This window comes from Lonchura striata, chromosome 7 (genome assembly GCF_050655825.1).
Source record: "Lonchura striata isolate lonStrDom1 chromosome 7, ASM5065582v1, whole genome shotgun sequence".
Classification (NCBI taxonomy): Eukaryota; Metazoa; Chordata; class Aves; order Passeriformes; family Estrildidae; genus Lonchura; species Lonchura striata.
In genome coordinates, this window is record NC_140709.1 from 2,372,918 (window position 1) to 2,399,720 (window position 26,803).

At 43.0% G+C, this 26,803-nt stretch overlaps 1 protein-coding gene across 2 annotated transcripts in view; it reads right to left on the minus strand.

Moving 5' to 3' along the window:
* MBD5 (methyl-CpG binding domain protein 5) overlaps nucleotides 1–26,803 on the minus strand; it is a 121,162-nt gene that overhangs the window by 19,187 nt on the left and 75,172 nt on the right. Inside the window, exons 4-9 of one of the 2 annotated variants that reach the window (XM_085584089.1) lie at nucleotides 23,924–23,981; nucleotides 14,814–15,499; nucleotides 10,970–11,072; nucleotides 10,421–10,601; nucleotides 6,568–8,275; nucleotides 6,146–6,489 (exon numbers count right to left, since the gene is read on the minus strand). In XM_085584089.1, coding sequence (XP_085440215.1) covers nucleotides 6,146–6,489; nucleotides 6,568–8,275; nucleotides 10,421–10,601; nucleotides 10,970–11,072; nucleotides 14,814–14,926 — 2,449 coding nt within the window. In that variant the 5' untranslated portion in view covers nucleotides 14,927–15,499; nucleotides 23,924–23,981. Of the gene's footprint in view, nucleotides 1–6,145; nucleotides 8,276–10,420; nucleotides 10,602–10,969; nucleotides 11,073–14,813; nucleotides 15,500–23,923; nucleotides 23,982–26,803 lie in introns of both variants that reach the window. The other variant, XM_085584088.1, reaches the window with a different exon arrangement.

A 26,803-nucleotide genomic window follows, 5' to 3' on the forward strand; every position in this document is an offset into this window, starting at 1 on the left:
CAGCTCCTCTCCACCCTCCCAGCCAGGAATTCCTTCCCAAAATTCCCATCCCGTGTCCTGTCCCCTGCAGGCCCTTGTAAAGGATCTCTCCCTGCACATCCATTAAAACTGCAGCCAGCTTTGCTTAGATTGGACGTTTTCTTTCCTGCTTTTCCAATTTTGAAACTTTTGGGGTTTGGAAAGCCTTGCTGGAATCTCCCTTTCCTCTCCTTGGTCATCCAGGAGCTCCTCACTCAGCTCTCAGCACCTCCATCCTCTCCTGGTGGCACTGCCCAGCTCAGGCAGCAGAAACCTGCAGGATCCTCTCAAAAACCCCAGTGGGGTGACCAGAGCTGACCCTGAGATCAGCAGGGTGTGAGAGCACAGAAAATCACTTAAAATTAAACAATTAAAGGTATTTTAATTACCACCACTGCTCCAAGGGGTTGGGGGTCACCCAGCCACACCTGAGGTGTCTCAGGGCTGCTGCCACAGCGGGGTGAAATTGGAATTAATCACAAATTCGAGATCAACCCTCAGAGTTTGTTCAGTTTCCAAATTTCCAGAGCCTTCCCTTCCCAGTAAAGTGCCGATGGAAAGCACAGCCTCAGAATCTTGAAAAATCCCAGACCAGGAGTTCTTGCTGTACCTCCTCATCCCACCCCTCACCTGCACCCCTGGAGCCAGCATTACACATTTTGACAATTCTATTTTCTTTCTGGAATAGAAAACATTTAATATCCTTATCTGATATCTCCTTTATTACACTGCCAATTCCAAAGGAACCATAATTCAGCAGCTAAGCACAAACTGCTGTCACTCGTTCACCTTCTGGAGATGCTGCAGTGCCCTGAGCCAGCCCAGAAATCACCAAAAATGGCCCAAAAAAATCAAATATCCCCATCAGAACCAGCTAAAATCCTGAAGTGCCCTCGTATGCAGCACTCCATGGCCATGGGATGTGCTCTGCAGGGAAATATTCACCTGCCTGCCCATAATTCCTGTGCACCACACTCCACGATCACAAGGGGGTTTGCATTTACAATAAAGCTGAAATCTTGGCCCCTACAATTTTGGAGGAAGGGTAAAAAGCCCAGAACTATTTATAAGACAACAGAAGTCCATAAAATTAGGCCTTAAAAAATTTAATAAAATTCGGGTTTTAAAAAATTTAATAAAATTCGGGTTTTTAAAAATTTAATAAAATTAGGTTTTTTTAAAATTTAATTTTTAGAATTTAGCACCTGTCCCAATTTCAGTCTTGGCTCTTCTCCTTGCCCATTGATTTTTGCATTTTCTCATCACTGCTGAGTTGGAAATGACTTGGAGGAAGCTGTTGTGATGTGCTCAGCTGTCAGCAGAGCAGTGTTTGAGTAGAAAAGTGTCAAGACAACAGCACACGAGTGCAGGAGCAGGAATTCAGGATTTTCCCACTCACAGCTGTGGCAGATGCATTGCAAATGAAGGAAAACACCCCACTGCGAATTTGGGAAGTTAAAAATTCAACAAAAAGCATTATTTCCTCCAATAATCCCACTCCTCCCTCTAGCAAAAGCTGGAGCTGCCCACTGGTTCCATTTTCAGCTAAATACGTGTGGGAAATCCCACAGAATTAATTCAGGTTTTTTCTGTAATAATATCTTTAATAAGACTCATCTTACTACATTAATTTGTTATTATTTTTTACAAACCCCCTGATTTTTATCTATATAAAATTCTAGAAAGTTGCACGGCAGTTAAAACACCAACCAGGTAACTGAAAGACTGTCCATTGTTAGAAAATTCAAATTTTAAGAGGTAAAACAACACCAAAAAACCCCAAGCTGTGTCCAAGCAAGCAGTGAACATTCTCCTTATTCTTCACAGTTCTTACCTGAGGAGAAAAAACATCACTTTCCTCTCCCCATAATAGTAACAAGATAAAATAAGTTATGATTTAGAAATAAGAATGGGGAAAAGAAGCTGGAAATTGAAGTAACTTAAATTTAATTTTAAAATTTAAATAAGTAATCTCTCCCAAGCAGGGCACAGTCTGGATGTTTCTATGAACCCCAAATCAACGGGATATTTAAATTTGCTTTATAATTAGAAGAGAAGGTTCTTGCCATCCTGTCCAGGGGTGATTCCAGTTTAATAAGAATTTTTTCCTCAGACACAAGTCCCAAAAAGTTGTCAGATGCTCTCCTGACCCTGGAGTCCACGAGTTCTTCTGATTTGGTAATTCTAGGATATATAAAATAATTTTGGGAAGCAAATCCAGAGTTGTTGTTTTGATTTGTGTTTTCAAAAGTTGGCACCGAGGTGATTAAATCAAAGCCTCCCAAGCCCCTTCTTTTGGGGTTTTTGTTTTCCAGCACCATGTTCCATTCCCAATTTTCTTGGCTTTATTAAAACAAATTCCTCTCCTCACCCTCAGTGATTGGTGCTGTGCTCATCCCTGTTTAATTATATTTTACTATTTCTATTCTGTGCATTTCACCAGGAAAATTCCCATTTCAGGGAAGAAATTATAGCCTTTTATTTGACAAATCTTACTATTTTTTGCTACTTCTTAACTTCTAGACCCAGAGTTTCTCCTATTTTATAATGTTAATATTTGACACCACTGATCATCTTTAATTGCTGTGGTTATTGAGGTTGCCTTAATTTCCCTTCTCAGCAGTCCAGAGCTTTTATTCCCAAATATTTGCACTCATTTCCATCCATCCCATTATTTATGGATATAGATATTTATGATATTTATAAATATGGATATAGATATTTATGGATATTTATAATCCTTTCTGAGCAGGATTTGGATGCTGAATGTTCAACACTCAAATTTTGTACCCCGTGAACCACACGTTACCAGCAAGAAAAAGGTAAATAAATAAAACCCTGCAATCAAATCCATCACCCAGTGATGCACTTCCATCCTCCAAAAATAAAAAATTCCACCACACACACCCTGAAAATTACCTGGGAACTACAGATATTATCTGTGGAAGAAACAAGAGCTGGAATACCAAAACTTGGTCCATGTGGTTAAAATATAATTAAAAGCTTGGGCAATAAGCAGCTAATTGTGGGGATTCACAGGGTTTTTTCTCTCAGGAGCTATTTCTGAGGAGGAGCTGTTCTGAATTGCTGGCACAGACACAGAAAAGAGATTTAGCAATTAAAATACTTCAAAACAAAGGGGAAAAACAAGCCACAGACTGAAATATCACCATGAGAGGCTCCTTTAGACATCTTCTGCTCTCAGAAATTCAGTGTACAGGGGTTTTCACCAGCTCCAGCCCCAAATCTAACAGAGCAGAAATCCAAATATTCCTCTCCCCTGTTTTGTTACAGAGCTGGATGCAGGCTGGCAACTCACTTTTGTTTTTAAAAATTATGCTTATACCACAAACCACTCAACATTTCACATGAGTCTCGTGGAAAGAACATTCCCATTCTCCTGGAAATCCAACAGAATTCCCTTCTCTGGATTAAAGCTCACTCCTGAGCCCTGTGCTGCTGGGAGGGCTCAGCAAGAGGCTCAGTGAAGGTTTCTGCAGAATTTTAGGGAATAACACAAAAATAACACAACCTCCTTAAAAAAAACCCAAAACATTCTCCAGGCTTTATCCTAGATATTTGTGGGGAAAATGGAGGTAAAAAGTTATTCAGAAAGTTGTGGAAGTAAGTTTTAGAAATAGAAAAAGACTTTCTAGCTAGTTGTGAAGTTTGAAAGTAGAAAAGTTGTAATAGTACAGTAAGTAAGGACATCAAATAATAGTTTTAGGTTTGGTTAAGACAGATTTTAAGACTGCCGAAAAATATGTTTAGTAAGATAGTAGAAGGTTTTAAGTTTAATAATGGAGTATTGTGTATTGTCAGTAGAAAGTATATAAGGAAGTATTGTTAGAAATAAGTGTATGTGTGTTCTTAGTGATTGGCTAGAGTAATATATAATAATAATTATACAATAATATATAATTATATATTTATATATAATAGTAATATTGGCTAGAGTAACTATCTGTAAGTTTTAGTAATATGTTATTGGTTAGAAAGTTTTTAAAATGTTTTGTAACAAAGAAATCTTGGGCTGTTGTTGGTAAGACATGAGTTGTTGTTCTTTTTAAATTGTTTTAACTATGTAACAAAGTTGATATTGTAATAAAGTTTAAGGAACGTATCTCAGCCTTTTTACCTTCCCTATTTTCCCCACAGATCTTCAATAAATAATTAAATGCAGGCTGTGTATTCTGCAAGCACCAAACTAAAGAACAATTCCTTCAGCAGCAGAGAATGGAACATTTCCCAATTTTCCAGCTTTTGCCTGGGCATCAACCATCACAAAATATCAATTCCTATTTTTCGGAACAATAATTATAACAATAATACATGGAAGTACCTTTTATCTTTTAGATAAGGGAAGAAATGTCACTTGAGGCTCTGGAATTCTGTGGCTCCAACCCTTGGAGCCATCCCCAGAGTGGGGGAATGGCAGGAGGAGTCCCCAGGTGGGGCTTCAGAAATGTACACCACTACCATCTTCTAATAATTTGTTCAACCACTAATAGTCAATAAAATTTACATTTTTGAGCTGATTCCTTCTTCTCTTTAAACCCCCAGAGATGACAACAGCAGCAAACCCATTTCCTCTCCAAATCTTCCCTGATGAACAAACCAGGAAATCTCTTCCTACACTCCTCCAACTGTTTATTCAACCATTTAATTACCACCTTAGCAAAATTACCTCAATAAAAGCAAACACAGGCTTGGCATTCCTTCCTGCTGGCTCTGAAAAGGGTGATTTTGGACATTTTGGTACTCCCAGGATCTGCTCCAATCTCTGACACCGCCTCTTGAATTCCAGCAGGAAAGAACTCATGGATCACCTGGATGTGCACTGCCAGGTGAGCCACAACCCTCTGGCAGGAGCAACCCCCTGTCCTTGGAGCAGGGCAGGCTGCAAAAAAACCTCCAGTTTCTTTGGAGAAGTGACAAATGAGGTGTGGGAATGCCCAGAAGTGAATGGATTTTATTCATGGAGAGTGTGTGAACATTAGCAGAAGCAAGAGTTGTCACAGGAAGCTGGCCAGGATGGTTTTGTCCAGAAAAAGGGAGAGATGTTTTAGTTAACCACTGGTTTTTTTTTTTTCTGTTCTATTTTTTGAGAATGTGACTTTCAGCATGAACCAGGTGCACTTTTCACTGAGATAAACCCAAGTTTAGCAAGGAATAATGTCCTGAATTGTAAGATATGTTTGTGTTCTAGCACCACCTGTAGAGCTGGGGCAGCTCTCTGCTGTTCTTTGGGCAGTTTTTTCTTTATCGCTCCTGCCATCAATCCTGCCTCCAGGAGATCTCATCTGTTCATGGGCCATTAATTATTAATTATCTTCTGTTCATGGGCCATTAATTATTAATTATCTCCTGTTCATGGCTGAGAAAATTCCATCATCCCATGAGGAGATGCTCTGCCCAGGGGAGGAGCCAAAAATTCCTACCTGGATACAATCTGACCTGGGAACAGCACAGCAGCCTTTGCCCCCTGCATTCCCAGAGGAGCAGCTTCCTTCCCCCTGCATTCCCAGAGGAGCAGCTTCCTTCCCCCTGCATTCCCAGAGGAGCAGCTTCCTTCCCCCTGCATTCCCAGAGGAGCAGCTTCCTTCCCCCTGCATTCCCAGAGGAGCAGCTTCCTTCCCCCTGCATTCCCAGAGGAGCAGCTTTCTTCCCCCTGCATTCCCAGAGGAGCCCAGGCCCATCTCCCCCATTCCTGGAGCTCCAAGGAAAACTCCCCCCTTGTGCAGATCCTGCTCCAGCAGAAGCACAGCTGGCACTGCAGGAGGCTGAGCCCCCCTGGGATGGGGCTGAGCCACCTCCCTGACCCACAGGGGGACAGGGCATTGCTGACTCTGGCATGATTTGTTTTCTCCTTTTGTACTGTTGCATTTGTATTTTTGGTTTTCCTAGTAAAAACTGTTATTCCTATTCCCACATCTTTGCCTGAGAGCCCCTTAATTTCAAAATTGTAATAATTTGTAGGGAGGGGGTTTACATTTTTATATTCAAGGGAGGCTCTGCCTTCCTCAGCAGACACCCGGCTTTTCAAACCAACCCAAACATTGCAAACCAGCCATCAGGGATTCCCAGGGCTGGAAACCTGGGACGATCCCCTGGGGAGGCCACGTACCTGCTTCAGGGCTGGTCTGGTTGCAGCTGCTCCCGATGCTGTTGGGGATGCCCGGCGTGGAGGGTGCCTGGAGCCTGGCCTGAGCCGGGCTGGCGTGTAGGGAGTTCCCCAAGGCCATTCCTGCCTGGGGGAGCATCCCGCAGCCCCCGCTGGCCTGCATCTGGTTGAGGAGCCCGGCCAGGTGGTTGGAGGGGGGCGGGCCAGCGGCGGGGCCGAAGGCGGGGTTGGGGTTGGGGCAGGGCAGCCCCTCCCCACGCAGGGGCAGCCCCGGGGCCACGCCGCCGGGCGCGCCCAGCGCGGGCTCTGCCAGGTGCAGCTGGGCGCCGGGGCAGGGCAGGGCGCTGCTGGAGCTCCCGCAGCCCGAGGAACTATTGCTGCTCCCGTGGGAGCTCTGACAACTCATGGACTGCAGGAGCTGCGACATGGAGCTGATGGGGAAGGAGCTTTGACTTGGCTTTCTTATCAAATCAGACCCAGCTTTGGGAAGCCCAGAGCTGTCCAGCTGAGACTGTCTCAGCAAGCTCAGCACCGTGGCGGTGGGCTGCTTCCTTTTCCTCAGAGGATCCTTTTGCTGAGACATCAGTTTATCTCTCAGCGCCGCCCGGCCGCTCTGCCCTTCCGTGGTGGGGAGGAGCACGTTGGCAGCAGGAGGGAACATGGGATTTAAAGTGCTGTGTCCTTCGGTGCTGCCGCCGCTGGCAACAGGTCCGGAATTGCTACTGCTGTTATTGTTGTTACCAGCAAGTTTATTTTGATTTGCTAGCTGTGCTTTGGCTGCTGCTGAGAGTAAACTGCTCGCTGGAAAAGAGGCAGCGTTGTGCTGGTTCAAGATCTGATTTAAAGGCATTCCCAGCAAACCAGGCTGACTCTTCAAGGAACCGCTTCCGGCCGATGCAGCGGGAAAAACTGCATTGTTGGGAGGATTTAACACATTACTCATTCCAGCAATTAACGGGTTAGGGATGTCCTTGTATTGACTGAGTCCGTCGTGCTTGGTGGAAGGGCTGGATGGCATGGATGGCCTCGGTGACCCTATGGTTGACCTCGGGGACCTGGGAGGGACTTTGATACCGCTACAGGACGACTGCGGCCCTACTGGAGGCAGCAGGAAGTTTCCGTGGTCGGACGAGGTGGAAGAAGAACGCGATCTTTGGGGAGAAGCCTCGATCCTTCCGATGCCGGGCGCCATCACGTGAACGGGGGACGTCACCGGCGAGGGGGACAGGGACGTGGAAGCCGAGTGCTGAACCCTTTGGACGTGAGCGCCATGGTTGATGTGGGCGGGTTTGACGGTGGGCAGGGGCAGGTTGCTGGGCAGGGGCACCACGGCGGGGGGCATGCTTACATTCATCACGGGTACCTGAGAGTGGACACTGGAGTGGAAAGTGGTGGGGTTCATGATCACGGGGTTCTGGTTCACCGGTTTGCTGGGAATTGGGTCCAGTATGCCAAGCGGATCCTTCTCGGATGTTAATGGCTTTTTCTGAAGAGCACAAGAAGGCGGAGGAGGAGGTGGGGGTGGGCCTTGGGGGGGTTTATGGTGGAACATTGCTCGTGGTATTTCCATACCAGCCGAAAAGTTACACACGGGTTTTTTCATGACTGGGCTCTTGGTGGTCAGGGTGGGGGAAAGAGGTATATTAGTCCTTCCAGCCATTGCACAGGATGACTGTATGGGAGAGCCGTGGAGCATGACTGACGGCGGGGACAGAGGCGTCCTGGTCATGTGGATAGGACTGGAGTTGGGCGCTCCGTGAAAACTGGGATTGTTCCTCGTGAAGACGTCGGGGCTTCCGAGCGGGTCAGTCCTGGGGGAGATGGAGCCGTCCCCGTAGATCTGCGATCCCGAGGACGCCGGGCTGGGCATCCCCCCGTGACTGCCGCGGTACGGAGACTTCTGCCCCAGTTCATTGCTCCCCAATCTCTGCCTGGGATAGGCAGGATGGAGCTCTGCTTGCTGGCTTCCAGCCATTTCTTGCACATAAAGCCTACCCATGGCATTAGATGCCCCCATCATCAACTTGAAAGGAGTCTTACATTCCGGCATCACAGAATTTGTAATTCCTTCATGTGATTTATTCCTCATCGACCTTGGAGTTGCTGCTCGAGTGGGAACTACCGGCGTTGCACCTGGCGTGGGAAACACACAACAGTTACTACTGGTGGCAAATCCAGTGTCCCACGTTTCAGGGCAAAGCTACTGAGGGTGAAAATATTCCCAAAAGCTCAGGGAGGCTTTGGCTGAACTTTTGCTTCAGCAGAAATAAACGCTCAATCACAGAGCGGCCGCTGGAACGATGCCTGCTCTGAACTACACAGTTGTAATTCCGTATCCCATAGAAATATGGACCATTTGACACCTTTTTCCTTGCCTTTTGCCTTTTCCAGCCTCCTGCATCTCCAGCATCCCCCCTCTGGCAGGAGGAGCGGGATGGCTGTGGCAGGGAAAAGGAGCCTCTGGCACCATCTATTGAGGACAGGAGGAACAAAGCCCATCCAGGACTGAGACTCAATTCCCACAGAAAAGCTCCTGTCCCAAATGCTGTCCCTGATGAGGCATCCTGAATGCCTTCTGTTTGCTTTCAGGATAAAAGCCCTGGGGATATTTGCATGTGATGGAAAAATTCCCTGTAAATCCCACTTTTGAGGCTACACCTTCTAACAAACACAAAACCACTTTCCTTCTTTAAGTAAAGAGATTTTTCTCCCAGTGTTTTACTTCCAGACTAGAAGCACAAGCAGCTCCAAGTCTGGGGCACTTTCTGCCACTTTTGCAGCTCTGGGAATTTGCAATTCAGCTCGTAGTGTTTGGCATGCAGCCTCTGGAAATGCAAAATTCAACTGGAATTGGGAGCTAAAAATTCTGTGTTCAAATGAACTCAGGAGTGCCTTGAAACTCCTCTAGTCATCTTTCCTTCAGCCTGGTCAGACAGCACTGACAATCCTGCCTTCATCTTATTTGCTCCAATGTAAGAGAAACAAATATTTCCCTTGTCCCAAAATACAATCAAACTCTCATTTAGGGGATAAAACTAAAGGCTGAACTGCAAAATAAAACAATTATGAGAGGCCTCACCTTGGGTGCTGGAAATAAGCAAATGGTCACATATAAATGTGCAAAATCTTGCTTACAAGGGGATTTATTGGGGAATTTTCTTTGCTTATGCACAAAATTTTAACCAGAGATAAAGCAAGAGCACATAAATACATAAATTACCTCCTTCATTTTGCTAATTTTTTGAAAACAGGAATGGAATTTAGGTACTACTCACTGAAAAAATTAAGCAGGGAAATGCTTAACAGAAACGTGGGAAATTACACTGAAAAGAATTTTCAAGAAAGGTTTCAAATCCTAAATTTCAATGGGAAAAGGCAGGGGCACATCAGTACTATGAACAGCATGGGCCTCTTAGCATTGGCACTTCTCTAAAACTCATTATTTCTTGGTTTTCTTATAATTTTTCCCCTTTGAAGTGGGAAGGGCAGTTGGCCAGGTGCTCTCACAGCAATGGGGGGTGCAGGGAGCTCAGGCCTTTTCCCAGGAGCTGCAACCCCAGAGCTCAGAAACAGAAACTCAGCCCCTTCCCTCCTCTGTCCTGCCCGCTGGCATTTGTAATTCTCTTCAGAGAATTGTGATCCTTACAAAATCCCTCCTTTTGGGTGAATTTCTGGGTTTGGAGCTGTTTCAGTGCTAACTTTGCTGTCACTCCAGGCCTCAGGGAGCCCCCCTGGTTTTACAACCTTTGTTTGGAGAGTATCTGTCAACTTCAGCCACCAACAGATTTCCTCACTTTTTTTTTTTATTGATGGGGATAATTAAAATGCTAATCCAGGTTGGTGGCCAAAAATAATCCTTGAGAAATGACAGTGGAGATCTCCTCTTGCTGTCTATTCTCCTTTACAATAGAATTTCCCATTTAGCCAAGTCCTTAGCCACATCCTAATCCCTTCATAATCACTTTATTCTGCTCCTCTAATTTCCCATGTGACAGAATATCAGACATATTACTACAGTTCCAAAAGATGAGAGCTAATGTATTTTCTTTGTCTAGAACAATCTGATATATTTTCCAAGAAAATCATGCTTTTAGTCTGGGCTGACCTGCTTTTAGACTCATTTTCTATCTACCTCCATCTCTGACTACTCCCTTTATTTATTCCTTCAATCTGCTTATTTCTGCACTCACAGTCAGACTTTCAGGGTGGTTTTGCATAGTAATTGTGTGTATAAAAATCAGATTATTACGTGATTCTGCATGATTTCATTTTACTCACTTGTTCCACCACCAGGACTAGTTAGAACCAGTGAAGGATGTGGTGCTTCCATGCTTTTATGAAGTGTAGCCACAGCAATAATTTTCCTTTTGTGAATGCATAGTTTGGTGACATCTTCGTCCGCTTTAACATCTTCAGCAGTTCTCTGCTTCACAGCAGCTCCAGGATCAAAATTAAAGACCTGGCAGTAAAATTCCAGCATTTAAAAGAATGACTACAGGCAGCAAAGTCTCCAAAGGCACATCAATTAGGAGTTTTATATGGAGTATAGAGGAATTCTCCTCTGTTCCTCATGCTCCTATACTGCTCAAGGGGTTCCTTGACAGAATGTTTGGAAACAACAAATAAAAAATGAATATATTTATAATAACGGAGTCAGATCCTCTGCAGGAGGGGCTAAGGCAGAGGGGAGCTGAATTTTATATTTTAAAGTCTAACTTTGGGTGGACACCATTTATTTTAGAGAAGATCTGAACAGAGTTTGAGTCACCAGCATGGGTAGCTCATAAATATGATTGCACCTAGATCCAAAATGATGCTGTGCTTTACCTTGGGAAGAACAAGAGGACATTCTAGGCCACACTTGCACGTTCCATCAGTCAGCAAGTAAGACTTCACCTGCTCCAAGCAGGATAATAAAGACCCACTGGGACTGCAAAGGAACAGAAATTATGAATACGAGCTCTTGGATAGGTCAGGACTTATATCTGCTCAAAAGGACAGTGGGTAAATATCACATTTTGTATTTTTTTCTCACAGCACTTCTTGTTTTTATTCAAGAATTGAGGTAATACTTACAAAAAAAACCCCAAACATATTTTAAAGGAAACAAAACTGTTGCAGCTGGGTCTCTTTATTGCACTGGGTTTGGTTTCATTCAGCTAAAATTTTGACCTTCTCACTGAAAGTAAGAAATATTACACCAAGGAGTCAGGCCAGCCAGTTCCTGATAAACTGCACTTGGATTTCTCCAACTCCCACCAGAAAATCATTATCTCCACTTCCCAAAATAGGGCACTGGGAACTCTGTTACAGCAAAATCACTAATTCATAATATGAAAAAACCTTCTCGTGTCCCCAGCCTGTAACTTGCAGATTGCTCTTTATTGCTGGGCCAGCTGAACTGTTTATCTGGAATAAAACCCTGGTTATTAATGGCAGCTGTAAATAGCCCTAATTCAAACAAAAACAGCTCAAGTGGAATAGTTTGGATCGTGAAAACACTTCTGACTCAAAATTCCAAGCTGTGACCAACTTTGGTACTTAAGAATCCAACACATAAACACCTCATCCTGCACGAGTCACATCTAAGGCAACATCTGCAAGTGACATTTAAAGTTCTGCTGACAGTTTAAATAAGTAATTTCTTTGCCAGGCATGCCCTGAAATAGTTATTTTTGGGAGAAGTGCTCAGGTTGAATCTGTGTAGCAGTGACAGTTCGGAGGGTGAGGAAGATGAAAGAGCAATCTAAAAATAAAGGTCCAGGTCTGGTGACTGGTCAGGAGTCAAACCTTCCCTGTCTGAAATCCTTGGGGAGCAGGGGGAAACTGCTCTTTGCTTTTATTTATTTTCATTAAAGCAGGATCCTGCCTGATCCCTTTGGATGTTCCCACCTGTCCTGATCATGCTCAGCCCAAACTCCACACTGGAGGATGGAGCAGCTTCCCAAGGGAGAATCCCACACTGACATTTGCTCTGGACCACCCCATCCACACCCAAAATCTCTCCAGACACTTTCTGTGATCATTAAAATCTCCTGTTAAAAGGCATTTCTGGGGATATGCTCTGCAGTGAGGATGCTGTTTTATTTTTATTGGCTAAAAAAGGCTACTTTTCCTGGGATATTTTTAGAAAAAAGCTGTTTTAAATAACCTTGGTGTGCTGTCTGCCTGGGCACCCACAACCAGGCTCCAGGAGATCCTGGGGTGAAAAGGAGTGTGCTGACAATCAGGGAGTGGGGAGGAAGGTCAGTGCCCTGAATCTGTGAGATGTGGGACCCAACATTCCCACTGCACACACAGGCAGGGTTATTTGTCCACAAAACCAACTAAATTTCAAAAAGGGCCATTTCCCCCCCCGTTTCTGCCTTGATCCTGGGCACAGCTGTAACAGCAAAGTCTCTTTTGTGTGCACCAAGTTATTGACACTTCTGTAACACAAAGGATAATCCACAGCTTGCTTTGTAAGAAACTGCCACAAAATCAAGGAATTGCAGACTGCTCTGGGCTGGGAGGGAGCTGAAGCTCAGCTGATTCCAGCCCTGGAATCACCTTCCACCATCCCAGGCTGCTCCAAGCCCCGTCCAGCCTGGCCCTGGACACTTCCAGGGATGATTTAGGCCCTACTTAGCAGCTCTGTTTTGCTAAGAAAAGCCCTGAGAGTCAACTCAGTGCTTCTACCAGGTAATGAAAACCAGTTAATGAATGGATTTAATCTTGATTTAATCCAAAGCAACTGCTGACAGCTGACAGGAAAGCATCTATGCTTTCCAAGGAGGCACAAACAGAGAGTCTTTATTCAGCTGGGATCATCTATTCCACTTGAATCATGTCAGATCTTAATATATCCACTAATTTTTCCCTGGGATGGCTGTGGAGTCAATATTGTTTGACCTTTCCTTGCCTCCAGGAACGCTGTGCATGCTGGCAGGGCAGTGAGGAGGTTGTGGAAACTCAATCCTGGAGGATTCAGCTGCCCTCAGAGCCCTGTGGATGCTCCATGTCAGGCAGGAGATTGGATTATTGGACTTCCACCCTTCCAACCACCACGTCCTGCTCTGGGCCTTAAACCACATTCATCAGAACCACTCAGAGAAGGGGACCAGAAAATTCACCAAAACTCAAAAAAATACTTGGGAAGAGGGCAGGAATGAGCTTCCCCAAAGCTGTTGTGTAAAACTTTTTAGGGTTGTAGAAAATGAAATTCAAAAGTTGAGTGGGATCATCAGGTACAGAAAACTATCAGAAAAATCACCAAAAAATAAAAAAATATATTGGAAAACCTGGGAAGAGGGCAGGAATAACATGAGCTTCCCCAAAGCTGGTGTGGAAAACTTTTTAGGGCTGTGGAAATGAAGTTCAAAAGCTGAGTGGGATCATCAGGTACATAAAACTATCAGGAAATCACCAAAGAATAAAAATATACATTGGAAAACTTGGGAAGAGGGCAGGAATAACATGAGCTTCCCCAAAGCTGCTGTGCAAAACTTGGTAGGGCTGTGGAAATGAAGTTCAAGAGCTGAGTGGGATCGTCAGGTACACAAAAACATCAAAGCATTATTTTCCTGATGTCTGGATACAGAGATTATTGGGGAAAAAAACCCTAATCCACAACTTTTCCTTTCCCATTGGTCTATGAATGAGGCAGAGGCCCAAGGAATTAGAGCTGATGAGAAATACAAGGGCAGGGTGGTTCCTCTGTGCCGTGGGTGTCACTGACATGGACTGGGTTTGGCTCTGCTGATGGAGAACACAAACAAGAAATCCTGCAATGCCTCTGATCCTTCATGGTAATTTAGTGTGAAACTGGAGTGTGCTCTGGCTCGTTAAAGACTTTTGTATTGGTAATGCACAAAATGTTGGGAGAAGTGGTGATTTTAATCACAGAACACTGGAAGAAATTTAAGCAAATAACTGAGTGATAAGCACGAATTTGTGTGATGCAAACCCAATGCCCCCACATTTTATAAAGCTAACTTTGATATGTTTTTCCAATAACATTTAATTTAGGCTCTCTTTGTCTGAACACATTTATTTCATAGCAATTTCAATGCATTACTTTGTGACCATTCCAGGGGGAAGCAAAAAAAAAAAAATCCAATAAACTAAGAAAATAAACAAATAAAGTATCTAAAGCTTTGGATTTAGGTTTATGTTCTTGGGTTTTTTCCCCACATGAGAGATGTAAGGGATCCATAAAAGCTAGGGAACATCAGTGATAGTGAACACAGAACCTTCATGGGCATAAAAATGGGTTTGGAGCGACTGAGTAGTGACATGACTTAAATTTTCTTGGAAAAGAATCACAAAATCCTGGAATGGTTTGGGATGGAAGGGATCTAAAGCTCATCCAGTTCCAACCCTTGCTCAGGGACATTTCCACTGTCCCAGGCTGCTCCAAGCCCCATCCAGCCTGGCCTGGGACACTCCCAGCATCCAGGGACAACCCCAGCTTCTCTGGGAATTCCATCCCATCCCCTCCCCACCCTCCCAGCCAGGAATTCCTTCCCAATACCCCCCCAAATCTCCCCTCCTTCAGCTTCCGAGACGATCTCGCACTTGAGGAACAGCTCCTTGAAGTTTTTGAGCAGAAGGAAGGAACCGGGTCAGGAATTTCCAGCACATTCTGGCCAAACTCCACCAAACACCAGCCCAGCCCCTGAGGTGACCTTACCTGATGTAGAGAACTCCACTTTGGTCCACCCTCCGCTGCCAACCAACGGGAACTTGCACTGCTGGTGGCCCTCCATCCGTGTCCCCTCCGTCACACTCCTTCCCACCATTCATTTTCCTGTTTCTGGTTATGAGTCTTCAGAGATATCAACAGCAAGGTGATATCCTTTTACTACATGTCATCCTGGCCTCCCAAAGCAGGCCCTGCAGCACAGCTTTCCCCAAATCCTACAAAGTGCATCGGGAGGCTCCAGCTCAGTTTGAAACCAAGTCCTTAAAAGTGGCCATTTTGGTTAATGAGTCACTTTCCCATTATAATCCACATTAAATATGCAATGTTTAACTCCTTATATATTCATAAGGATGAACTATATAGATAAAAATTAGTGCTTCCAACTTGGGAAAATCATAATTCACCAATCCTTTGTTACCTGTCAGAAAGGAGAATGGGGAAAAGGAGAATTTCTAGTTCAACAGCATGATGGCTCCAAGCTTGATGACTGTCTAAGATAACTTGTGTTTTGTGAAAGCTCGTCTCATTTTTATAAACATGAGTCAGATCCAATACCTCCAGGTATTACACCCTTTATATGCCACATTCTTTTTTGTTTTCTTTTTATCTTCTGGTCATGATCCAGGTTGTCTTCCTGAGGTTCTTTGCTGACTCCTTGGCTCCAATCAAACAGCCTGAAAGATAAAGATGTGGGAAACACGTGAGCCATCCTCTCCAGCCTGGGGCAGTAACTCAGGGAGATGTTTACAGCTGCAGCCATTTCCAGAGCTTCAAATCAAAGTTTTAAATGTCAATGGAACCATCAAAATAAGGCTCAGAGCAAAGAGAATCCTGCCAGCATTTTCTATTTATACGTGGATGTAATTGAGCTACATCTTAAAAGCTGCAAGAGTGCAAGTGCTGTTAAATAGTTGATGTGGAGTTTGGGTGAATTAAGGGATGCATCTTTTCACTGAATATTTTCACATATGCTTCTGTTCAGAACTATCAGCAGATGACTAAATTAATGCCCTTTAAAAATTGTTTAGAAAACTGAATGGATTTCATGTGAAGGAAGCTGCTTCTAGGCTTTGGTAATATCCATAAAAATGCAAACCTCCTGCATTTCGATTGAATTAAAATAATCATCCCACCAAAAAATTGGGTAATAAAAAGGGAAAAGCCAGCAGCAGTGACTGATCTCTGAATACCTTTGAAACAATCTGGATATCCTCAGGAATAATTCCCCTCAGAGATTTTTCTCTCATGACAGAAGTTAGGTCATTCCCCCCAAAATAGTTTTTTCAAGCTGACCAGGTGAGACTTAACACTTGAGACTGGACATTTATTAAGGTGAGACAAACATGGAATATGGGATTTAAATAGTAAATACACCAGGAAAAAGCAACAATCCTAAATTCAAATATAGGATGGCACCAATGACTGCTGTAGCAACATCATTAGGAGATTTAATCTGGAATCAAGTGTCAATCCTGCCTTATTCCCAACACTAACATTATGCCAACATGTTAAAACATAATAAATGTTATAGACCTGACTGATTTTAATAAGAAAAGGGATTTTTTTAAAGCCAGAAATGGAACATAAAGACATTTCTGCAATAACACCACATTACATCTATATTTAACAGTAATAACAGCTCCTTCCTTCAAGACCACTAAAGGAAGACTACGGAGGCATAAATATAGTCCTGGAAAATATTCCCTTAAGTACCCTCATGCAGAACATTCCCTTTAGGAGTGCTGCTTAGAAATGTAAAGTTCCAAATGCTCCAAAAAAAAAAAAAAAAAACCCTCACCAGGGTATTTCCAAGAAGGCTGTGGATAAAAGGAGCTGGTTGGACAGACCCCCTCGACTGAGGGGATGGAATCTAAACAACAGGGAAGTGGCCAAAGGTTGGAAACTTGGATGTGGCAGTAAGGTAGGAAAATCATAAAGAAAGGATTTATAAAAATCAAACTTGTTCCATCAGCAGCCAGCCTGCCATTGCTCCTGAGCAAAGCCAGCACTTTGCAGGCTCCCATGTGAAAGCAATCCTGGGCTGAGCAGGTTGTTAACACAACAATCCAGCGCTGGGTGAAAATCAACTTACACCTGTACAAGCTGGTTTTGCTCACTGCTGGGTGAGAAACAACTTACACCTGGAGAAACTGCTTTTACACCCTTAGAAAAATGAAAACTATCACTCACAAACAACTTTTCCTGCAGCAGGAGTTTGAGTGACCAGGAAATACAGAATAATAACTTGTTACTGACCAATAAAGGAATTGGCAAGGAAGCTCCTGACCAGTTGGAGCCACGCACCAGGTCTGTAACACTGGGTAAAAAGGAGTTCTGGGAATAAAGAAGGGGCTTTTTCCACCAGAAAGGACATGGAGTCTGTGGGGTTTATTCCCATGCTTGGAGGCTTTTCCCAACCTTAATGATTGTGTGATTTCAGCTTTTCTGCAGGGTGGAGGCTGCTGGAATGGGCTGGTGCTGCTCTGCAGGGACCTGGTTCCACTTTCCCAAGCATCCCAAGGGATGCAATCCTTGGCCAGCCCAGGGTGGGGAAGGGACAAGGGCCTGGTGAGCTCCTGCCCCACCAAGGTCACCCAGGATGTCCCATGGACACCTTGTCATGTCTCTTATCGAGACAATCCACCCTTTAATCTCTCAGGCTGCAACACAGAAATAGGATTTGGAGAGCTCCTGGCAACAGTTCAGGGCTTGCTCAGGTTTTCAGTTCAGAAATTTGGGGGTTTGAGTGGTTTTATCCTGATTAAGGAGGGAGCAGATGAGGTTTCATCAAAAGCAGACCAGAGTTTCCCTTATTGCTGAAAGCTGCAGTGGCTTTTTTACTGTAGAAAGGCTAAAACAGGTAAAAAAATGTCCCTGCTATTCTGGATTAATTGAGAATTAACCTTCTGTAGTGCAATAAAATCAGAAAATGTATCAAATACTGGGGGCCCCGGGGCAGGGGAAGTTGCTCATGTCTCAGCCCAGCCTTGCTGTGGCTCATGTTGCTATTCAGGGCCATTATGAGCAAATCATACCCAGCAATTGCATATTTTTGCAAAAGACACCTCAAAGTAACTTTTTATTTCTGCAGGGTCCTGCCTCAGCTCCCATTCCACCTCCACCACAGGATCCTCACCATCCAATCAGATAAACTTTGGACTGGGGAGAAACAGGACTGAAAAAAGCTAAAAAATCACAGAACTGTTTCAGCAGTGAAAAGTATTTAAATTTTTTTTAGGAAAAAGAGCAGGGTTAGGTGGGATATTGGGGAGGAATTGTTCCCTGGGAGGGTGGGGAGGCCCTGGCACAGGTGCCCAGAGAAGCTGGGGCTGCCCCTGGATCCCTGGAAGTGTCCCAGGCCAGGCTGGATGGGGTTTTGGAGCAGCCTGGGATGGTGGGAGGTGAGGATTAGAGAATCTTTAAGGTCCCTTCCATCCCAAACCATGCTGGAATTCCATGGTTCTGAATCCCACTCTCCTCCAGGTACAAAAACACTTCAACCCCCACACTCCCCTAAGCAGGAGCAGTGACCAGAGCTATTCCCAGCTCCCCAAATTTGACTTTGCTGTGCAATTTTCTGTGCTGGGAGGACACCCCGAGGTGCCTGGGTGTGGTGAGATGCAGGGAACTGGGCTGGGGCTGCCTGGGAGCTTCCAATTCACACATAATCCATGTTTTACAGGAAATACTCATGGAAGTGAGATGTTTTTCCCTAAATTCCAGCACAGCTCCATGTGGATTTCCACAAAGTAAAGCCCCCCTCGACATAATCCATGTTTTATAGGAAATGCTCATGGAAGTGAGATGTTTTTCCCTAAATTTCAGCACATTCCATGTGAATTTACACAAAGTAAAGCCCTGCAAGTTGCTCTAGGCACAAATGGCACAGGTAAGAGCTGCCCCCATCCATATTTTCCATGCTGAAATTCCATCATAAACCACACGTGGGAAGTTCCTGGGTGTTCTTTGATTTAATTCATTTAATAACACCACACAACTCAAAGTTCTACTGGGGCAGAGATTTACAACAACAGGACAGGAGGGAACAGCCCCAGGCTGGCCCAGGGCAGCTCAGGGTGGGACCAGCAGGAATTTCCCCATGGAAAGGGGCTCAGGGATTGGCACTGCCCAGGGAGGGTTGGGGTGCCCATCCCTGGAGGTGTCCCAGGAATTCTGGAGGTGGCACTCAGGGCTCTGGGTGGGGACAGGGTGGGCATGGGGCACTGCTGGAACTTTGGGACCTTGGAGGGATTTTCCAGCCTCATTTCTGGGATCCTGAGCACCAGAATCCCAAGGCTTTTCCCAGAAGGGAATATCCATCAATCCCACCCCAGCAGCAGAGGTGGCCCTGCCCCAGCCCCTCCTGGCAGAGAACATTTTGTGCTCCCCCACAGCTCCAAACCCCTCACACCAACAACAGAAAAGGAGCCCGGAAAATCCCATTTTTTGCCTTTTGGGGGAAAAATTCTTCCTGGCAAGCGTGCTCAGGCCTCGGCAGGGGCTGCCCAGGGAGGTTTGGAGGTATCCCTGGAATTCTGGAGGTGGCACTCAGGGCTCTGGGTGGGCACTGGGCACAGCTGGCACTCCATGGTCCTCAGGGCTTTTCCAGCCCTGCGATTCTGTGAGTGCAGAGCCCCCCACTCCTGATGCACCATTCACCCCATCCCTGCATTCTCTGAAATATTTTGGACTGGGATGCAAAGAAGTTGGATTTTGGACCAAACCCAAAGGATCCTGGACACTGGAAGGAATCCAAAGGGCTGATTTGCATCAGCCATGGAATAAATCCCTCTCCTCAGTCATCTCCTGGCAGCTCCAGACAAGCCCTGTTATCTCACCACAGCTTCCCACATCCAAACCAGTGACTGCTTCCTGCCCTGTGCCAGCACATCATGTTTAGATTTGTTTTGCAGTCCAGTTTCATTAGGCTAGCCTTCGGAAGGTTTCACTGGAGAGCTATGCAAAAAACTACACAGAATTCCTTTCCCCTTCAGCCCCCTCATCCCCTTCCCCACAAGGAAAATTTCTCCTCCATTTTCATCTGCTGCAAGTGTGGTTTCAATTTTTAATGGGACTCTCTCTCTCTTTTTTTTTGAAATGTTGGGTTTCAGGCAGCCTCTTTGCACACTCAGCTGTTAATATTTACTTTAACAATTTTTGAGTCAAGTGGGGAAAAATAGAAGACTCAATAGGATTAAGAAGAAATTTAAATGAGATATTAATTGTCTGGATACCAATCTGTTACATATGATAAGAATAATATTTATTTTATTAGTAAGTGGATGTTGAGCCAACTAAGACAAATTTTGGCAGGTTGATATTGCAAATCATGGAATGATTTAGGTTGGAAAGACCTTAAAACCCATTTTGTTCCATGCCCAGGGACAGTTTCCACTATCCCAGGTTGCTCCAACCCTCTGAGTGATAATTTTTTTCTTATTCAAATAGAATCTAAATCTTTCCCTTGTCCTCCAAATACTTTTGGTGCTCCATTACTTTTTTCTTACCTGAAGTGCCCAACAATGGCATGGATCACAAAGGGGCTCCACAATCCCTGCCTGGCTCTCTGAGGCACAAATCCCAAATCCCACCTGTGCAATGGGCACATTTTGAATATAAAGCTTTGCAGGCATTTAGAAAAAACACCAAACACTGCTCAGAGACACAAATTACAATCTCATTTTTGAGATTTTCCTTTCTAGCACTGAAAAACCTCCAAAATGAGAAATGCTCTCAAATCACAGTCCTGGGGTTTCAGAACTAATAAGGAATTTTAGCTCCTTAAAAAGCATCACTTTCAAAGCACTCAGTGAAAAGGAGTTTTTTATTTAGTTACCACTTGCACATTATTAATCTGTTTAAGTCTATCAAAGCAATTAGCCAGGATTCTCCTGTATCATCTAATTAGATACAAATGTTGCATCATTTTTTTGGGAATGCTTTCCCAGTTTGAAAAGCAGCATTCTCCTGACTAATTAGATCAGTGGTGAATACTTTATGAGGGCCTATTTTTAGGCCAGTGATTCAACAAACAAAAGTGCCTGAAGTAGGAAGGAAACCTTGAATCCTTCAGGATTCTTTTCCTTGGGGTGGTGTCCAGGGCCATGCACAGCTCTACACATGATTTACTCATGGTTTACTCATGGTAAAAGTGATATATTTGTGATATATCTCAAAAACACATTTCACTTGTAAATACAGAGGATCCAGAAAGTTTTGCCACAACCAGAGAATTGCTCTGCACTGACTTCATTAAAATGAACATTTTAAACTGCCCCAGTGCCAGCTCTCTCACACCAGTCCAAGCAGCTCTGACATTGAGTTATTTCTCACTTTTAAAGCAGTTTTTTATCTATAACAAGGTTTGTATTATCTTTTTTTTTATGCCACTCCTGATGCTGTGGAGTATTTTAGGACTGGAATGGAACCACTCAATAAAATAATTCCCTGGAGGTGCCCAAGGAACACCTGGATGTGGCACTCAGTGCTCTGGGCTGGTGACAAGGTGGGACTGGCCACAGGTTGGACTCAGGCTTGGAGTCCTTTTCCAGCCTGGATGATTCCCTGACAATCATTTGGATGAATTAATAAATACCAAAAGCCATAAATATCCATCAATAACAAAAAAAACCCTGGAATTCTCCAGACCCCTGGATGTTCCCCAGCTCCCAGCCTGTTCTCCCAGCATGTGGATGGGAAATTTATTTTCCCAAGCCTCCAAAGCAGCCACTTCAGTCCTCCACTAATAAAACAACACAAAAATCATTTTAATGGAGAGAAAAAAAGTGATTTATGTGCATGGAATCTAGCTGATCTCTAAGAGCATGTCACATAAATCCCTTTCCTTGGAGCATTTTGGATCAGGGTGCTGTTAAGTGGTCAGATATAAATCTGATATCAACAATCAGATATCAGTAATGAGATATAAATCTGGTATCATTAATGAGATAGAAATCTGATTTCCTTCCTACCAAGGAAAAATCAGAATATCCTCAATTTTGGGGATTTAATTGTGCCTGTAAATCCATCCAAGGCAATGGACAACTGGGCTGAGCTGGGAAGGAGCAGGATTCCTTTATGGACAGCACCAATCCCTAAAATCTTTCCCCTAAAATCTTCTTTTAACCCATTTTTCTGTGCAATTCCCAAAGTTGGAAGCAACTGAGGCTGTCACTTCCAATGAAAGAATGGATAAAGTCCATCCTCCCAAGAGACCTCTGAAAGGCTTTGCACAAAAAAAGCCAAAAAAAAAAGGGCAGGAAATAAAAGGATTTTGTTTTTAACACTCATCCCTGGCTGTTCACTATGAATTTATTAATATTTATTTATCATTCAATAACATATTTATTAAATCCACCCCATGGAAAGACAGCCAGGATGCTCTTCCAGCTTTTCACCACATGGAATTTTTTCTTTTGATGAAAAATGGGATTTTCTCATGTGACCCAGACTTGCTTTGTGTCAGCATGACGGCAGCACTCAGATTTTGTCAAAATTAAAGTTAATATTTGGTGTACACCAGAAATCAGCTAAGAATGATGCCACTGTCATCCAAACCTTTCCTAGGGAATATCACTCAATGGAAAACTCCTGAGCAATATGTTAATGAGAATGGAGAAACTTCACATCCACTTTATTTTAGGGGAGTTTGGATAAAGAAATGAGGGATTTTCTTTCAATTCTTGTGTTTCAGCCTTCCAAAAAAGCTGATATTATTCAGCATAGTTCTGCAATGCTTTTATAATGAAGACTATATGAATTTCAGGAATTTTTGATAGAGAATGCTCAGAAAATATATAATACACAGCTGAAGAAAGTGAGGAGGAAATAACTTTGTAAGTTATATAAATAAATATTTGTAAGTGTTTGGCTTTGTTGTACATTATTGACTTAAGAGGTTACCAGGGAAATGGAAATTTGGGAAAATAAAGATTTAATTTAAAGGAAAAAAAATACATTTGAACAGAACTCTTTAAAAAAAAAAAAAGACCATGGAAATTCAATTAGATTTTAGCCAAACAACTCAAAAACAGGAAAAAAAAAAAATCAAGATTCCTGGAAATCTGAGGAAAGGCTCTGAGCACAGCAATAACAATTTTTGAATAGCCCCAGATCTCCATGAATTTTGAGACCAAAAATGAAGCAATAAATGGCAAAAAGGAAACCCAGCCTCCCATATGTTCCATGCAGAGGTTTCAGTAAACAATACTGACCTCTTTTGTGTCAGACACCTGAAGTTGAGGATGGAGCAATATTTCAATAATTTGAATTATTCAGCCCGAGTTCCTGTGCAGGAGAATGTCAGAAGTGTAGCAAGATTGCAAATTAAACCCATAAATTATGCTTTTGTGCCAAAGTAGTAATCATGTGACTGTACTATTTTTAGACCCTTGGAATTTTTTCTCCAAGTGCCCCTTTTGCAATTGTTTATTGAATTACGTAGCTCTGCTCAGCAATTTCCCTGATGAAAATACACTTAAGGTATTAAAAAATATATGGGAACAATAAAAATCAGCTCTTCAGACACCTTAGTGCAAACCCTCCTGCCTTATCTGGCATAAATGGAATAATATTGGAGAGGCTGGACTGCCTCTGGACCCTGAAAATCTGATTAATCTCTCCATTAGCAGATAATTACTTACTAATTGAATGTAGAAGTATTTGGAGAATTTGGCCCTACTATTTTCCTACTATTTTATTTGAGAGTTTTCTGTTTTCTAAAAAAAAAAAAAATAAAATTCAGAAGTTCAAGGATATTTTTTTAAAAAAGTGATTTTAATTCTTTTAAATGCCAAATGTTTCCTTCTTGCTGTAGCAGAGATTCATTAGTTATGAGTTTAATCATTTTAAAATCAATCTCAATGAAGATTTGTATTCATGACCTTTCCTTCTCCAGCCCCTTTTTCTACTCACACTGCTCGAAGTCAGCTCTTTCCTGAGTTCCCCATTTGATTAAAAAAAATATTATTGCTCACCCTGCCATCAAAACATCACCTTTGTTTTGGTATTTAAAACCAGGAAGGCCCATAGAAAGCAATTTTTAATGTATTAATTAAGAGCAGGACAGGGGATTGAAATGAAAATGAAAAAATCCTGACCTTTTTCCTCATTAAGCATTAGATTGAAGGTGGGACTGTTCATCTTGTTCACTCCAAGCTGGAAAATAATCAGTTAAAACAAAAAATAAGCAACAGTGAGCAACACACCCCACTAAGGACATTAAGATCCCAATATTAAATTACTCTTAATTATTTCTTCATATTTATAAGCACTTAGAAAGGTTTCTTAGGATAAACGATGGAATAACTATTTCCACTTCTTGTACACATTTCATTTCTATCAAACATCACAGCATGGAAAAATGAATCTAATATTTTAAAAACTGCCAATGGATGATTTCTTTTTACAAGATCAGCCTCATTCCATTTAATCTGAATTCTGGCAACAGAAATTATCAAAATCCTTGCCTGTACACAACCCCCCCACTACTTTTAAATAAAATTTTGTGCTTCAGGAGTGTCTGGCTGCCCCAACCGCCTCACTCAGATTTACTTTTCAGCAAGCCAAGGCATTTTGAGCCCACTAAAGGGAGCAAAGTGCCTCAGAGGTGGTGTCTGTGCATTTTGGGATGAATTCTGACATCACAATCACAATCAGCTGTGCTCACACCATCACCTTCATAAGGATCAATTGCCTTGGCCAATGAAGTGTGAGGAGGGGAGCCTGAGGAGTGAACCAGCTGATTTTAGGATTTTAGGATAAAATCAGCTTCAGAGCAGGGCTGCTCAAACGTACCTTGGAGGGGATTTGCCATCCAAAAATGACAAATTTCTTTTTAATGCTCAGCAAGATGGTACCTGCTGGTGATGCTCAGCTCTGCCCTGCCAGGTATCCCTGGCTTTGCTCAGAAAAATCTGATTTTCCTGCATGAGGAATACCCCCAAAGCAGACAGAAAAAGTTTGATTCTCTTCAGAAGGAGCTAAACAAAAGGGTGAATCACAGTCAAGAATAAGAGAATTCCACCAGCTCATCAAAGCAAGGAAAAAAAAAAAAAGAGAGTAAAGCACCCAGAAATTAAAACCATGTGGCCTTTAAGGATGCAGCACATCCAAGAGTTGAGAACAAAGCTCCAAAGAAGATAAGAGCCTGGAAAATGCACTGCTTCATCCCAGCTGAAGGACAATATATATCCCAACTCACAACTCACACAGTTCTTTATTCTCTGAAAGTGCCCCAAAAAACAGCTCTGGAATTGCCTAACGCAGATATTGAGGACGTTCTGCTCCAAAAAGTGAATTATTGGGGGATATGTGGGCAAAGAACCACTCAGGCAATCCTTCACCACAACATATTTAATTTTTGTGCTGCAGGTATTTATTTCTCATGTTCCTCTGCAGCAGCTCCTGGACTCCAACTTCCAAAGGCTGCTGAACCCAAATTTCCCTCTGTTTGAAATATCAGCTTTTCAAAGCATTTTATTTAAGAAAACAAAGGTCCTTTGGCTCATTTTTACTGCACACTTGCAACTGAAAGGTGCTGCCATGGATGGAGAAGGTTTGCAGGGAAACGAGACAATTTTAACCCCAAAATTAAGGAGACAGAATGAAAACGAGGTTGTGAATGAAGGGGGAGAGCAAAATGCTCAGCCCATGCCCAGTGGGGAAGGTCAAAATTACTGAAATTTTCTCTGGAAGCTCCTTCTTTGTGTGTTTTCTAAAGTTTCCTGACAGTGATAGGTAAAATATCCCATTTTTCCATCCATATTTGCAGTCAGATATGAGGTAAAACAAAAATCCCTTGGCCTGTTTTCTCTTTCCATCTCTCTGAATTACATTTGGTGCAACCTGAACTTGCTTTTTAGTTTTTGGGGTTTTTTTAATCTACAGAGCAACCCCCACCACTGCTTTGATAAAACCCTCTTATCTCTTTTTTCTGCCCATCCTACAGTGTTCCCTTTTTTCCTACAATAAACAAACCCAACCCTTTCAGCTGTTCTTTAAGAGCCCTGATTTCTAAATCTGGCATGCTTGCTCTGCTTTGCATTCCTCTGGCTAATACTAATTTAAATGACATTTATTTCTTAAAATTCAATAAATAAACATCAAAATTTATTTAAAAATAAAGAATAAATATTTAAATATTTTTAGTATTATTTTTTAGAATTTTTTTAAAATTATAAGGGTAGGTCCAATATTGCAAAACAGCTCCTTGCCTTTGATCTCACAAAGAGCAAACACACACCAAGAAAATCTGGGATATTTTTATGGAATAAAGAGATTCCAGTGGAAGAATCCAAGGATGGTTGGAGGGACTTTAAAGCTCATCCAGGTGTCCCATAGGCGGGGACACTTTCCCAGGTTCCTCCATCCTGGCCTTGGACACTTCCAGGGATGAAGAATCCACAACTTCTTTGGGAATCCTGTGCCAGGGCCTCACCACCCTCACAGGGAAGAAGAGATTTACATAGAATTCCACCAAGGAATTTTGGGAGCTCTTGTGTCAGCTCTCCCTAATCAGGGACAGTTCTCAAAAAAACAAAAAAAAGATTCCAAATGAGTTGTGACCATCAATGATTCTGTGGGAATGCTGCACACACCAGTTCAGAGGGGATCAGACAGAATTCCACATTTCCTCTGAAGAAAAAAAGTCCTGGTAAGAATGAAAATGTGTTTCAAATCCTTATTTTGATCCAACAAATATTGTGCAGTGACTCACTAAGATGCCCAACACTACTGTAGATGTAACTTTATTTAAAAATAAAACCACACACATTCCTTCAACTGGGCCACTTCAGATTAGGGATCTCTTCAGCCTTTTCTGGAGGGATTTAAAAAAGCTTTGGAGAAATCTTAAAGCTATGGAATTAGCCTGGTATTTATAGCTCCGTTTCCAAGCGTGTTCTCTGAGCTTCCTAGGACGTTCCTTTTCCCCATCTGCTGGTTGTTGACATGCTGTAACCTTGTATTTTGATTAGGGA